This window comes from Triturus cristatus, chromosome 3_1 (genome assembly GCF_964204655.1).
Source record: "Triturus cristatus chromosome 3_1, aTriCri1.1, whole genome shotgun sequence".
NCBI lineage: Eukaryota > Metazoa > Chordata > Amphibia > Caudata > Salamandridae > Triturus > Triturus cristatus.
Window position 1 is genome coordinate 621,749,867 of NC_140583.1, and position 12,748 is coordinate 621,762,614.

Here is a 12,748-nt window from a genome sequence, read left to right on the forward strand (position 1 = left end):
TTTTCTATTACATTTTCAGAAACTGATCACTGTTTTGCCTATAAAATAAAGGACAAGAATAAGTAACAATAAGGCCCAATAAGGACCCTTTTCAATGCCTGTTTTTAATTACTACCGGGTCTGAGACCCAGAAGGTTTCTTCTACTTAAAGCACTAGTCCATGAACGTGACCTTGCTCTTACTCAAATGTCAGAGCAGCGTTTTAACCCCTTTTTTAGGTCTCGGCTAGTGAAGGCTGCGCTTGCGCAGTCTCGCTCGCGAGATTTAATGATTTGGAGAAGAGGGGCTTGAACCCGCCCCTCTTCTCTCCTCTTCTCCATTGGCTGGCCTCTTGAATGCTGGCCAGCCATTGGAGAAGAGGCTTGTCTTGCAAAACAGGCCCCGTCCTTTTCGGATTCGGGGGCGTGTTTTTTCGTTGCATTTCGCTGGGCATGTTTTTCTCTCCTCCAGCCAATGGCAAGAGGAGAGAAAAAGAAACACGCCCACGAATCCGAAAACATGCCCCTGAATCCGAAAATGCCGCTGCCTTTCTCCGAGGCATTTCTGCTTCGCCTCGGAGAAAGGCAGTGGTGTGCTTGCTTTTCAGCATGGAGTCAGGAATCAAGGTGAGTGAACGGGGAAGGTTGGATTAAATATAGTATTAGGACTATTCCACTAGAACAGTGCCAGTAACAACGCCACTTTGTAGAAATGTAACTAGCGTGTTTTTCTTGTTCGTTTTGATAATTTGAAATGGCTATGACACGTACACATGTTACCGTAGCAAGTCGGTGAAACAAGCGTGAAACCAATATACCATAAAGAGTGTGGGCCAGGAAGAGGACCCGCATGCGGTATGATCAGGGGGGAAATATTATCTGACTGGAAATGTACCCGCTCTGGTATGTTTCTGCGGCTCAGTATGAGTAATGGTGGCATCACGCCCTTTTGTGTGTGCCTGCGGACAAGACGCAATGTTTACAATGTTCTCAGTGCAGGGCTTGGCGATCGCTTTCGGTTTCACGATCGCATGTTCTTATACAGCACTGGCTACTACCAAAAAAACTTGTTTCTCCCTTGTTTATGTCTAAGTTAAGCACGGGATGAATACGTGACTTGCTCAGAATCACAGGATGTTGAACGTGCGCCGGGACTCGAACCCGATTCTCCTATTCCAAAATCTCCAGCTCTGGCGCTAACGCTAATTGCACTGTAAGTGGGTTTGCGTTGGCTTTTAACAGTGGGTCTGAAAGGCTTGTTTTACTTTAGAGATAAACGCGGTGCCTGATTCAGAGACACCACGCTTTCTGTTTAGTTTACTTTTCTTTTACCCCCCTCGGACGGAAGTTCCAGAAGGGCCTATTGGATGTGCGGTGCGCGGGTCATGTTACAGGCTGCAGCGTGTGGAGACGCTAGCAAACATGGCCTAGAACTGGGGCCCAAGGACTGGCTTCAGATTTGGGGCGGGCCTGGCTCCTCGTGTGGTGATATTTGCACCCGATCTTGTGGTAGGTTTTTGCGGGCTCTTTGTTCCGACTCCCATAGGTGCCTAGTACCCCCCCAGCACACTCCAAGTTCAGCTGGATGTATTCCCGCACTGCTGACATGCTCTCCTTGGTAAACGGGCCAGGCTGCGCTTTAGCCTTTCCCCCGGGACCTCCGGTAGGCATATGTCCCACCTTCAGGAGTACACCCCTCCCGGGACAGCTGAGTGTGGTGTCCGTCTGTCCCTTCTCCTCTTTTGAGGAGTTCCTCTGCGTGCTGTGTGCTCAGTGCTGCGACCAGCACTGCACTCCCTCCCGCAACTGTCCCTCCGCTTCCCCACACTGTCCCATTGCCCTTCTAACACTCCATTCTAACCCTCAGCACTCCGTGTCTTTTACAGTTCTCGTTCGTTGTTTTCCCGTCTCTGTCACCCTCTGTCTAGTCTAGCCTTGTTTCTTATTCGCTCCCCCATCCCTGAAACGCACCACACACTCTTTATTGCCCGTCATGAATTACAAATGCAGAGCTCCGGTGAAATGAAGGTTTACAAGGCGAACCGTTCTCCTCCCCTTGCTGGCTGCGCCGCTCGAGTCTCACAAGCGTTGGACGAGCCTACAAAACACCACCACACACTTGCAAAACCCTTCAAATGCGGTTTTTTATATAACCCTTCTACTAAAAATTGCTTCGACCTTTCTATCGTAAAAGCATGCATCTAAAACATTGCGTTTATTTCTGTTAATGCATGTGCACCTATGCACAAAGTGATTAAAATTAGTCTAAAAGAGGAATTAACACGACAGTAGAATGCAGTATGGTTCGATATACTGTACACACTGCCGTGGGTTTTTAAATATTGCATAACCCATAGAGTAGCCAGCAGCCATATGGTTGGGTTAATTTGCTGGCTGCTGAATTCGCCGCTGCTTGGTTTGGACTCTGGGTACCTCAAGCATACGGCTTCACCGGGTGAACGCCGCTGCTATAAATAACTAACTGCGGTATTGCCTGCGTCCTTCCATCTTCAACACAGTATTCATAGTTTAATCCATGCACTCTACAACTGGATCTATGGTAGCGGTGACATTTGAAGTAGCAAAAAGTAAATGTGTCAAATTTTGAGGTTACTGTGTGGATCTGTGTGTGTGTGTGTGTGTGGCTCCGTGTCTGTGTGTGGGTGGCTCTGTGTGTGTGTGTGGGTGGCTCTGTGTGTGGGGGAGGGTCTGTGTGTGTGTGGGTGGCTCTGTGTGTGTGGGTGGCTTTTTTGTAGGTCTCTATCTCACTACATCACAACATCACTCTATGCTTATATATCACTACCTCACAACATCCCTCTACCTCACTCTTTCACTACCTCACTCTCTCTATCTCACTACCTCACTCTCTATCTACCTCACTCTCTATCTCACTACCTCACTCTCTATCTACCTCACTCTCTCTCACTACCTCACTCTCTATTTCAATACCTCACTCTCTCTCTCTATCTCACTACCTCACTCTCTCTCTGCTAATGCAATAGGTATCACATATGCAAAAAAAAAGTTAATGCCAATAGAAATGACAATGCCATTTATTTAGGGATACAAAAATGATTAAAAAATAATGAGCAATACCAATAGCTCTACCTATAATATTGCCGTTACCACAACACTTGAATTTCCTCTCTCCACTCGTGGGTGGATGCAAGTAACATAAGGAAATATGACTGAAGTTTCAGGTTGGTTTAATATACAACCTATCTTTTTAATAATGCATCATTAGTGAAATACTTATTGGGAGCTTTGATCAATAACTTTTCTGTTAATAATTCCATTCGATTCCTCTCCTCCACAATATGTAGTGTCTTTTAAATTGCCAACATTTACACTTATTTAGCAAATGTATCTCTGGTAAGAGCCAGGTATCAAAAACCTTCATTTTCTTTGACCCACTTGCCTTGAATGTAAGCCTTTAAGTAGAACAACCTACCTGCCTACCAGTTTGCAATGCTCTTCCATCATGTTTTGTTTTAGTCATTTAATTACATACACAATTGTGAGTGGTGTCGCCCTTCCATCCCTCCTAATTAAAAAAAAAAAGGAAGATAATTTAATCAATCTTTGTCTTCTAATACATCTAAACATAACTTCTGTTAACACTGTCTCCATAATGAACTCCTGTCTGAACTCTGGAACTAACTGTAATTTTCTTTGTAAATGTTTTTCAGATCCCATTGCAGACCCTTTGGAGGGGGCGCACTGTGAAACTATTAGACTTCGTGGAAGCCCCTGCTGACCCAGGATTTCAGGGTATTTCATATGAAATGCTTGTCCTTAATGTTGTCATAAATGCATTTGTACATTTAGCAAGGTTCACTCATGCTCAAAATGTAATACTTAGGCTCAAAGTCTAAATAAAAGGAACGCTCTGCAACAGACAAGTAGAATGACCTGGTTCTTAATTACTACTGCTGCAGTTAACCACAGATTGTGTTCCAAGGACGCCATTCTCCTCCTGTAGCTTCAGTCACTTATTTGACAAACTTGTGAGTGAATCTCAATGCAAGCATCATATCAACACAGGACATTTACAGCTCTATTACCTTCAAAGAGTGTTTTCATTATCTCATTTAAATGATATGCACTGGGATGTCTGTGGTAAGTTAAACTGTTCAAGGCACCTTTTTCATAAACTAAACCACACAACATGTTAAAAGAAATACAGAATAAATTACCTGGACCAGATTGCCTAAGAAACCTCTTGTATTAAAAATGTTGGTCCCTAAAAGCTTCACATTTACCTTAACTGTATAACACCTTCTGGGTAACAGGCGAAGTGACAGAAACTATGGGAAGCAGATATAATGCACATATACAAACTAGGGAAGTCAAAAGAACAGTTTTCACAATACAAGCTGCTAAATTCAGATTTTAAAATATACATAAAAGTTCTAGCCAATTGATTGGAAAACTGCTTGCCCTTTCAAGTAACCTAAAACATTTTGGGTTTATGCAAACATTCAATATTATAGGAAGGGTACTACACCTATTCAAAACGTCTGACAGGAGATTTATCGTGATGGTGATATTGGTGATTGATGCAGAAAAAAACACTCAATAGAGTGAAGTGGCTTTTTCAACAAGTGTTAGTGAAAATCAGATTTGGTCTGACTGATTTGGTCAATTTATGTAGCCTCTACAGCAATAATAAATGGTGACAAAAATGGATGATTTTGCCTCAGACGTTGTACAAAGCATGAATGCACATTACTACCACTCCTCTTTGTGCTGTCAATTGAACCATTAGCTTAACTGATCAAACAGTCACTCAAAATAAATGGCATATGCCAACGTTCTGCAAAGCTTGGGCGAAGTATCTGGTTTCATGGTGAATACAGTAAGTCTTAGATTATGGAGATATAAATAAATAAATCCAACAGGGGTAATGTGGAAACACCCTCACCATATAAATTGTCCAGGGAAAATATTACACATCCTGGGGTGCAAATTACCCAACATTACAATGCCTGTACAGTACAAACAATTCCTCTCTTGTAAGATAAAGTAAGTATGACCTGCAAAGATGGGACTCATAGTTTATTTTGTGCCTGGTTAAAGAACAGCTGCTATACAAATTATCATAGTTCCAAGTATGTTGCTCTTCATTCAGGACCTACCAGTAATGATACAAAAAACATGACACAACATGATCAAAAGCAGTATATAGTAACTTTATCTGGCAAAAGCGCAAATCAAGGCTGTCAACAATACCATGGATAACTGGGAGAAAAGGTGGTTTGGCCTTTCTGATACAGAAAAATAAAATATGTATGCCCCATTGGTAACCGCTTTTGAATGGTCGCTCTGTGAAAAGAATAATTATTGGCTCTTTTTGGAAATGGCAATGCTGAGTGTGACTCATAAACACCTGAGACCAGCAGTGGCAAAGGTGGATAATATAACAAGATAGAAGAAAAAGAGAGACACATACTTTCAAGTAGGACACTGGGCACTACCACCAGTGAATAAAGATGCAGGGATACGAGATCCAATGCCCTTTGAAAATTATTTAGAAACTACTTGCAACACTAAAATCCTTGTCAAACATCCGAGGGTGTCTATTTATGCATCAGTTGAAACAGATAGCTGGTAAAGAGATAAAACGAGGAAAGGCTATGGAGAGATTTACTGAAAACAACCTGCAGTGTTCAAAGAAGGGAAACTTGGTATATAATTATGTATAAGCTCAAACAAATGTACTCTAACATAGAAGGGAATGTTGAGGGGGTGAGACGTAGAATGAACAACAATCCATATACTGGAAAGAATTGTCAAGCCACATAAAAAGGTAGAAGTGTTCCCAATGACCCCTTGCAGTGATCTTGGGCAAAAGGCCATCAAACCGTTAAGATCTAACACTCATGTACTGGACAGTGATTTCACGGATATTACTAGGAGCCAAACAAGACATTGCAGTGAACTTGAAAAATATGGCAACAACCGCTAGCATAACATGGTCCAGAAGATGATGGTCTCCTATGGCAATGGGGATGTTAAAAGGCAAATGTAGAGATAATAGGAAAAGATTTAACACTATTTGGAAACTATTAATGGACTACTTCCAAAATGAGACATCTGGACAAGCATGACCCAGAACATTAAAAGAAGTGGGAATGAACTGGGATACAAGGTTATCGTCCCAAGGTGTGCTGCAAAGTGAAAAGGGGAATTAACAGAGCTCTTTGCTAACAAGAGATGCATACACAAATGGACCATTAAGTCCATCTGTAAGAACACAAAATTGCATGATTGTATTTTTGTGCCCTCCAGCAGGCAATACAAATGTGGAAAAGCAAGAACTAATCACTATGCTGTAAGAAGCCAACTTAGAACTTTCCCTGGTCCGCAAGATTTTACCAGTTCTGAAACCAGACCACAAAGTACATCTAACTAAATCAATGATTCTTGCACAGCTGGACTAACACATATTACAGAAGTCTACCTGGAATGCTCATTGCTAATAAATGTTCAAATTTAGGCAGCAGGGTTAATTAAGATTATTACTTCTATTAAATAGAACTTACATTTCATAAGGGCTCCTGTAATTGAGGTTAGTTAGATAAGGTAAAATATTAGTAACTTACAAATCCCCTTACAATAGAAAGAGCCAAGCCATGGGCGGTTTCCCAAAGTTGCATTGACTTTATTGGCTCTTGTCAAAAAGGTGTCATGGAATTTCGAAGGCAGACAGGCTGGACCAAGAAGTCTCGTCCACCTAGGAGACTGCTGCAGAAGCATTTTGTTAGCAGGCTTCAATACGCCGAACATAGCTGTTGAAGGGGGAGTATATCCTTCAAACTTGTTAGCAATAAAAGCAGGACCGTCACTACTCTTGGCCAGCTTATCATGACTGTCTGCTATAGTGGCCCTTATGTTTCAGCAATGGATCAATAAGTGGCGTAACGCTAAAACTACATTACAGCCTGCAAAAAAATAAATAAATAACCAAAATAAAGTCATCACAGATTTCCCTTATTGAAGAAAACTTTAAAACTGCTGTTGGATACGTATTCTCCACTGGATTCTTGCTAAGCAGAGGCCCATCCAAAACAGGAGTTTTTATTTATTTAGTTTTTTTAGTTTTTTGCCCCAAGCCACTTTTGAGAGCAGTTGCTGAAATATCAGCGACTATAGCCACCATCCGTTTTAAGCAATCTTCCAAGACAGAGGTCCTATGAATACCATGCAGGACCTTTCATTTTCACCTTAAGAACACTTTCTTTAGGAAACAAGTTGAATGAGACCAAGCTGGTTTTGTATTACAAATGTATTTAATATGATGCTCCAAGCTTCACATCCTTTTCACATTTAATTGATTTGTGAATCAGTGTGATCTTTTCAATGGAAAAAATTATTAATGGAGTCCTGAAGTGCTTGGGAAGGAGAAAGTGGGCTTTAATCTGCTACCTCCTGGCTTAGGTCTGAGGCTACCATGTCAGATGAGGCAATTAGGTTGTTTAAATGATTCTTGTTTGGCCAAATATAGGGGATCAAATTTGTCCATTTCAGTCATCTGAAGGGAGTGTGGGTTGCCCTGGGGGTTTCATAGTCTCCATTTCTTTTATATGTATGTTTCAATCCTTAGCGCTATTGGATTGCATTACCACAACTATGCAGATTATACAAATATTTATCCGTGTTTCAGTGGCCAAGAAGATGACTTGCTACATAGAGAGAAGGGCTGGAGGATGAAACTTAATGAAGCTGGAACTGAGGCTGTTCTCATGGGTTCCAGTCACAGCATATGTGTTACAATCAGTACTCCCAACCTCTTGAACTATTTGTTCTTCTTGCAGACAGCAAGGAATCTACAGGCATGCTCGTTTAAATGTTGACGCACTGAACATCATAAATCAATTCTAGCATCACTTATAAACTCCAAATTGGGCTATGCAAATGCCATTCTGGGAGGTCTACCTAAAACACAGAACGAACAATTCTAATTTGTTCATAATACGGTAGCTACATTAGTGCTAAGATTGATGAAGTTTGATGACATTAGGCCTAGTCTGTGTTCCATTCATTGTCTACCAGTAGCCAAGTGTATTGTATTCAAATTGGCATGTTTGATATTTGAAAACATATAAAAGGAAATGCCCCAGTCTACCTCTGGGAGAAACTGGCATGGCATCCGCCATTTTGTTCAGATGCTTCTTCAAACACAAAAACCCCATTAGAAGGGGCACTGTAGGTTTGCTGTCCTGCGCCTCCTTTCCCCCTCCGATATTTCCTTTCTGTGGAAATTAAATATAAGCCCACGCATTTAAGCTACGGGAAAGCAGTTAAATGTAAAATGTAAATGTTGTAGACTTGTAAAGCGCACAGCTACCCCAGCAACGGGGTGTCCCGGCGCTGTAGACCGCTGGGGAACCCGTCCTGGCTATCCCTGTGAGATGGTCCCTTTCTGGGTATCTCCAAGGTGAAACCAGGCATCCCCGGCGTCTGTGGGGGGCCGTTGTAGAGATGAGGCAAGCTTAATGCCCAGAGTTGCCGAGTGTGTTCCTGGTTAGAGTAGGTACCGAGGCGAGAATTATCGAGTCCATTTTGACCCTGGTCCACGACCCTGCCGCGTCGGGAATTGAACCCTGGTCCCTGGCGGATTCTCTGCTTACGGGTCTGCCGCCTCTAACTAGTGAGCCACACCTCTCCACTTTTTAAAATCGCCTTAGATAAATGTTTTTTAAAGTTGTCTTTAATAACGCCTGTAACCTTCAAACTTTTGTTTTTGAAGTGCAATTTACATTTGAGTACATTTTATTTTGCAAATAAGCGATCGCTAATTTTACTTCCCTTTTTCTGCATGTATTTACCTATAATTGAGGAGCCCTATAACTAGCCACACAGTGTTACATTTTTACAAATGTGTACTTTTTTTATTTGGAACTACGGTCAGCAAAGCAAAAGCTGAGCTTACAGCTCAACATATTTCCTTAGCCCAATTGCCCTAAAAGTAAAGGCTTTACATTATTGAACCTTAGATGCAACTTTAAACGTTGTATACATAAGGATGCATATCTGCTTTGGCAACAGACAGTCCTCTTTCCCCCAACCATACTGGGATACTGTAAAGAAGCTGACAAAATGTTTGTGCTGCAGAGGCCTCTACCGACTTGCCTAATGGATAGAATAAACATGAAAACTTGTCCTTGATCCCAAACAATATATGTTGAGTGTCAGACTATTGCACACACAAATCAATATGTCTATATAAGTATAGTATGGGGAAATTTTTTTGAGCTATGCAACAAAACTTGCTTTTGTTTGTTTTATATGCAGAGCATGAGGCTAGACCTGGCACCGTGAGATATCACAAGAAGTCACAGATATTGTTGATTCGCTGTAAGGTATAGAATGAACTTCACTTTTGTTAAGGATGTGAGATGTTATTTTCGTATGTTTTCAAGCCAGTTTTTGAAGATGTTGATTAAACCTGTGTGGGAAAACAGTTATTCCATTTCTCCACAGCAAAGATTTTATACCATTGACCTCTGTTGACACATCCCTTACTTTAATACCTCATTTTGCAGCATAAATATCGAAAATTGGCAGCAGATAATTAAATTTGTGATGGCATTTTGGGTGCTTATTTAAATACACAAGCATTCCTTTATCTCGCTTCCTGTCTTTCCATCCTTTCTAGAGAAATCCCTTACGTGGCATCCCTCGCACTCTAAACAAGCATTTGCAATGCAATAGGTCTCGCATTTACGAAACTCTCAAATGCAAGACCTGTTGGTGCTTCTATTACAATGCTCTCCAAGAGAGTTATGATATGCTTAGGAAACATTTGCACTGATTGAGCTGGCAGCCCATGGCTGTCCAGTGATAATGCACCATTTGTCCTTGCCATTATTGCTGTGCCTCCGTACAAGAAAACCAAAGGGTGTTATTTTACTTCTGCCATGTTTTGTCACTGTGACTCATATTAACAATTTTGTCTTCCTTGTAAAATGTCAGTTTGTTCGTGTGTTTTTTGTTCAGGGAGTTCCAGGTAGATGACACTACAGTACGTTAAAGTCAATTAGAAAGGTCAGATACCAAGTGATAACTGCAGGTTTGGTTGATATAGAGGTTTGATTTCACAAATCCCATCTCTATCCTTATTGGCCAGTCCATCACAAAATCTTGCACATTTTCCATAGCTTGATTCTTAGGTACCATCTGCCTGTAAATTCCCTGTGGTGAGCAGCTCCACTTTATGTTAATTTCATGTGCTCTTACATAAAGGAGATGCAGCCATTTATAGAAACCCAAGGAATTGGGTGATTCCAAGAGGTATGTACCTAATTGTACACATTTATGTCCACCATCCTCTGAAAGCAATTGAAAATTGGTAACCCATGTCATAATATTCTTGGGGTCAGGAGGCCATGTAGAGAATCCATAAAGACACATTTTAAGTCCCTCATTATAGGCGAGTAGGGACCCTTGTTTTCTGAGCTCACCACTCACTTAACATTTGCAATATCCGAGGGAGCAGGAGAATGTAGAATTCTCTGGTGCCTTAATGTATAACCGAGATCAGCAAGAGGGGTGTGTTCGGAAGGAAGGAAATGTAAACAAAACGCCAAAAGGCAGACATTGAGTAGAGTCAATCACATTGGTTATTTGCACCAATCCTTATTCCACTGTCCAGAATCGGATGCCATCTGATTATTAATGACTGTAGAGACAGATCATCAGATGCCGTTAGCGGCTAGGTGATGATGGGTCGAACCCAAGCTCAGTATTTACTTCACTGCCACCATTCACAAAACAGTTACAGAAACAAAGTAAAAGTATATTTTTCATCTAGTGCATGCAAACAGATTCCCATATATATGTGTAGCTTTTCGTGTCTGTGAACTATGATGAACTAAAGTTTGAGAAACGTGCGTCCTTGGCACTGGAACGCAATTAAAGTGTGTGTGTGGCTGTCTGTCTCTCTGTCCCAGTTACCAAAAAATGAATAGTTGGTGCTTCTTTGAGGTTCATGCAGCTGTGAATGCTCACATGCAAGCTCCTTTTTACATCATCTATTTGTTGTCTTTTGTAGTACAGACAGTCCAATTATGCCACTTCCCTTATGTGAGCTTTCTGTTAGATAATCAATCAGTTTTGAAAAGTCACAAATGTGACAAATAGACGTCTGTGTTTTACGCACAGCTCTTAAATACCCTTTGCTGCACCTGAACAAGTCCTCTAAAAACAAAATCCATTGGTATTATGTTCACATCACGCTGCACTATTCCAATACAGCTGCCTTTTAGTCTTTACACATATACATGGGTTAAACATTTGGTACAAATACACTGTGCGATACTGTATTCATAGTAAACCACCACTGTACATTGGGAGTACACGGAACTGTGTTTTATATTGTAAGCAAACTAATCTGCTGATAGCCCTTCCAGGCGCTTTGTCCCAGCAGTGTCTATGCTTAGAAATTGAGACCTCAAAGGATCTTTTCCCCTATATTGCACATAATCTATTGGCATTGTAGGAAAGTGACTTTTTCAACATGATCACCCCCACATTTTGCCTGTTATTTGATGTGATTTCGACTGGAAGTGCACTGGCTTCCTGCTAACCAGACCCGCAGTGCCAGACCTCTTTCCCAAAACTGTGCAGTTGCTTACCAAATTGGCCATACCTTTAGTACTCTCTGAAAGTCCCTAGTAAATGGTACCGCTGGTACCTAGGGCTTGAGGTACTAAAGGGGATCCCCAAGGGCTGCTGCACGAATCGTGCCACCCTGAGGGACCCCTCACCAAGCTCATGCAAGCTGCCACGGCAGGCTGGCTGTCTTGGTGTAGACAAAAGTGAAAACATGACATGGCACACCACCTGTGCGCCATGCCTGTTGACACTGCATGTGGTATATGTAAGTCACCCCTACGGCAAGCTAACCGCTCTAAGGCAGGGTGCACTATACTTCATGTGAGGGCATAACTGCATGAGCGGATATGCCCCCGTGCTGGTCAGCTCCATTACTATCAGTACAAGTGATCTGTGCTGGACACTGGTGAAAATGAGTTCCGCCAGCTACGGGATTGCTTCACTGAAAATAGGGATGTTTGGTATTAAACATCTCTTATTATTAAACCTGCACTGATGCCCATGTCGGCTTTAGAAATACATGCACCCAGAGGGCACCTTAGAGGTACCCCATAAAACCTACCAGCTGCTGGTGTGCTGACTGACTTGTTTTCGCTAGCCTGTCACCAGAGAGTAGTTTCTGACCCACAAGGGTGCGGGCCTTTGCTCTCAGGGAGCCAGAAACCGAGCCTGCTCGGGCAGAGGCTGTTTTCACCTCCTCCCACAGGATGACCTGCAGATTAGCATTCCAAGGCTGGGGAGTTTCAAAGGACCTACCACCTTTGGTATGCGAATCTGGTTTCTCTCACAGAATAAGAAGCCAACCCCCTTTGTCCAGAGCCATTTGGCACCTGGACCGGTGGGAAAATTAGCTAGTCAGGCAAATGTGTCCACCCTCAGGCTAATGCCACCCTAAGGTGGGCTACCTGAAGTGGAGGCGACTTTTCAAAGTGATGGCAAAATCTGGAATTCTGGGACAGGGTTATGACCACCACACCCAGGAAGTGGTAATATAGGGTCAGTAGAGTCCCCATTGGTAGGTAGAAATTGGCTACTATTCTACACTCCCTAACACCATTAAATTAATTATTTGGAGAAGCCCCTGGCACCAGAAACACAGATCCTGCTGATCAAAAGAAGAAGGGCCAAAGAGCAGCGAACGCGAGAAT

General features: G+C 42.2%; 1 protein-coding gene across 2 annotated transcripts in view; it reads left to right on the forward strand.

Annotated features, from left to right (window-relative positions):
• Nucleotides 1–12,748, forward strand: part of MTFMT (mitochondrial methionyl-tRNA formyltransferase) — a 94,657-nt gene that overhangs the window by 52,707 nt on the left and 29,202 nt on the right. The window contains exons 7-8 of one of the 2 annotated variants that reach the window (XM_085644577.1): nucleotides 3,671–3,752; nucleotides 9,279–9,346. In XM_085644577.1, coding sequence (XP_085500703.1) covers nucleotides 3,671–3,752; nucleotides 9,279–9,346 — 150 coding nt within the window. The remainder of the gene's footprint in view (nucleotides 1–3,670; nucleotides 3,753–9,278; nucleotides 9,347–12,748) is intronic. The other variant, XM_085644578.1, reaches the window with a different exon arrangement.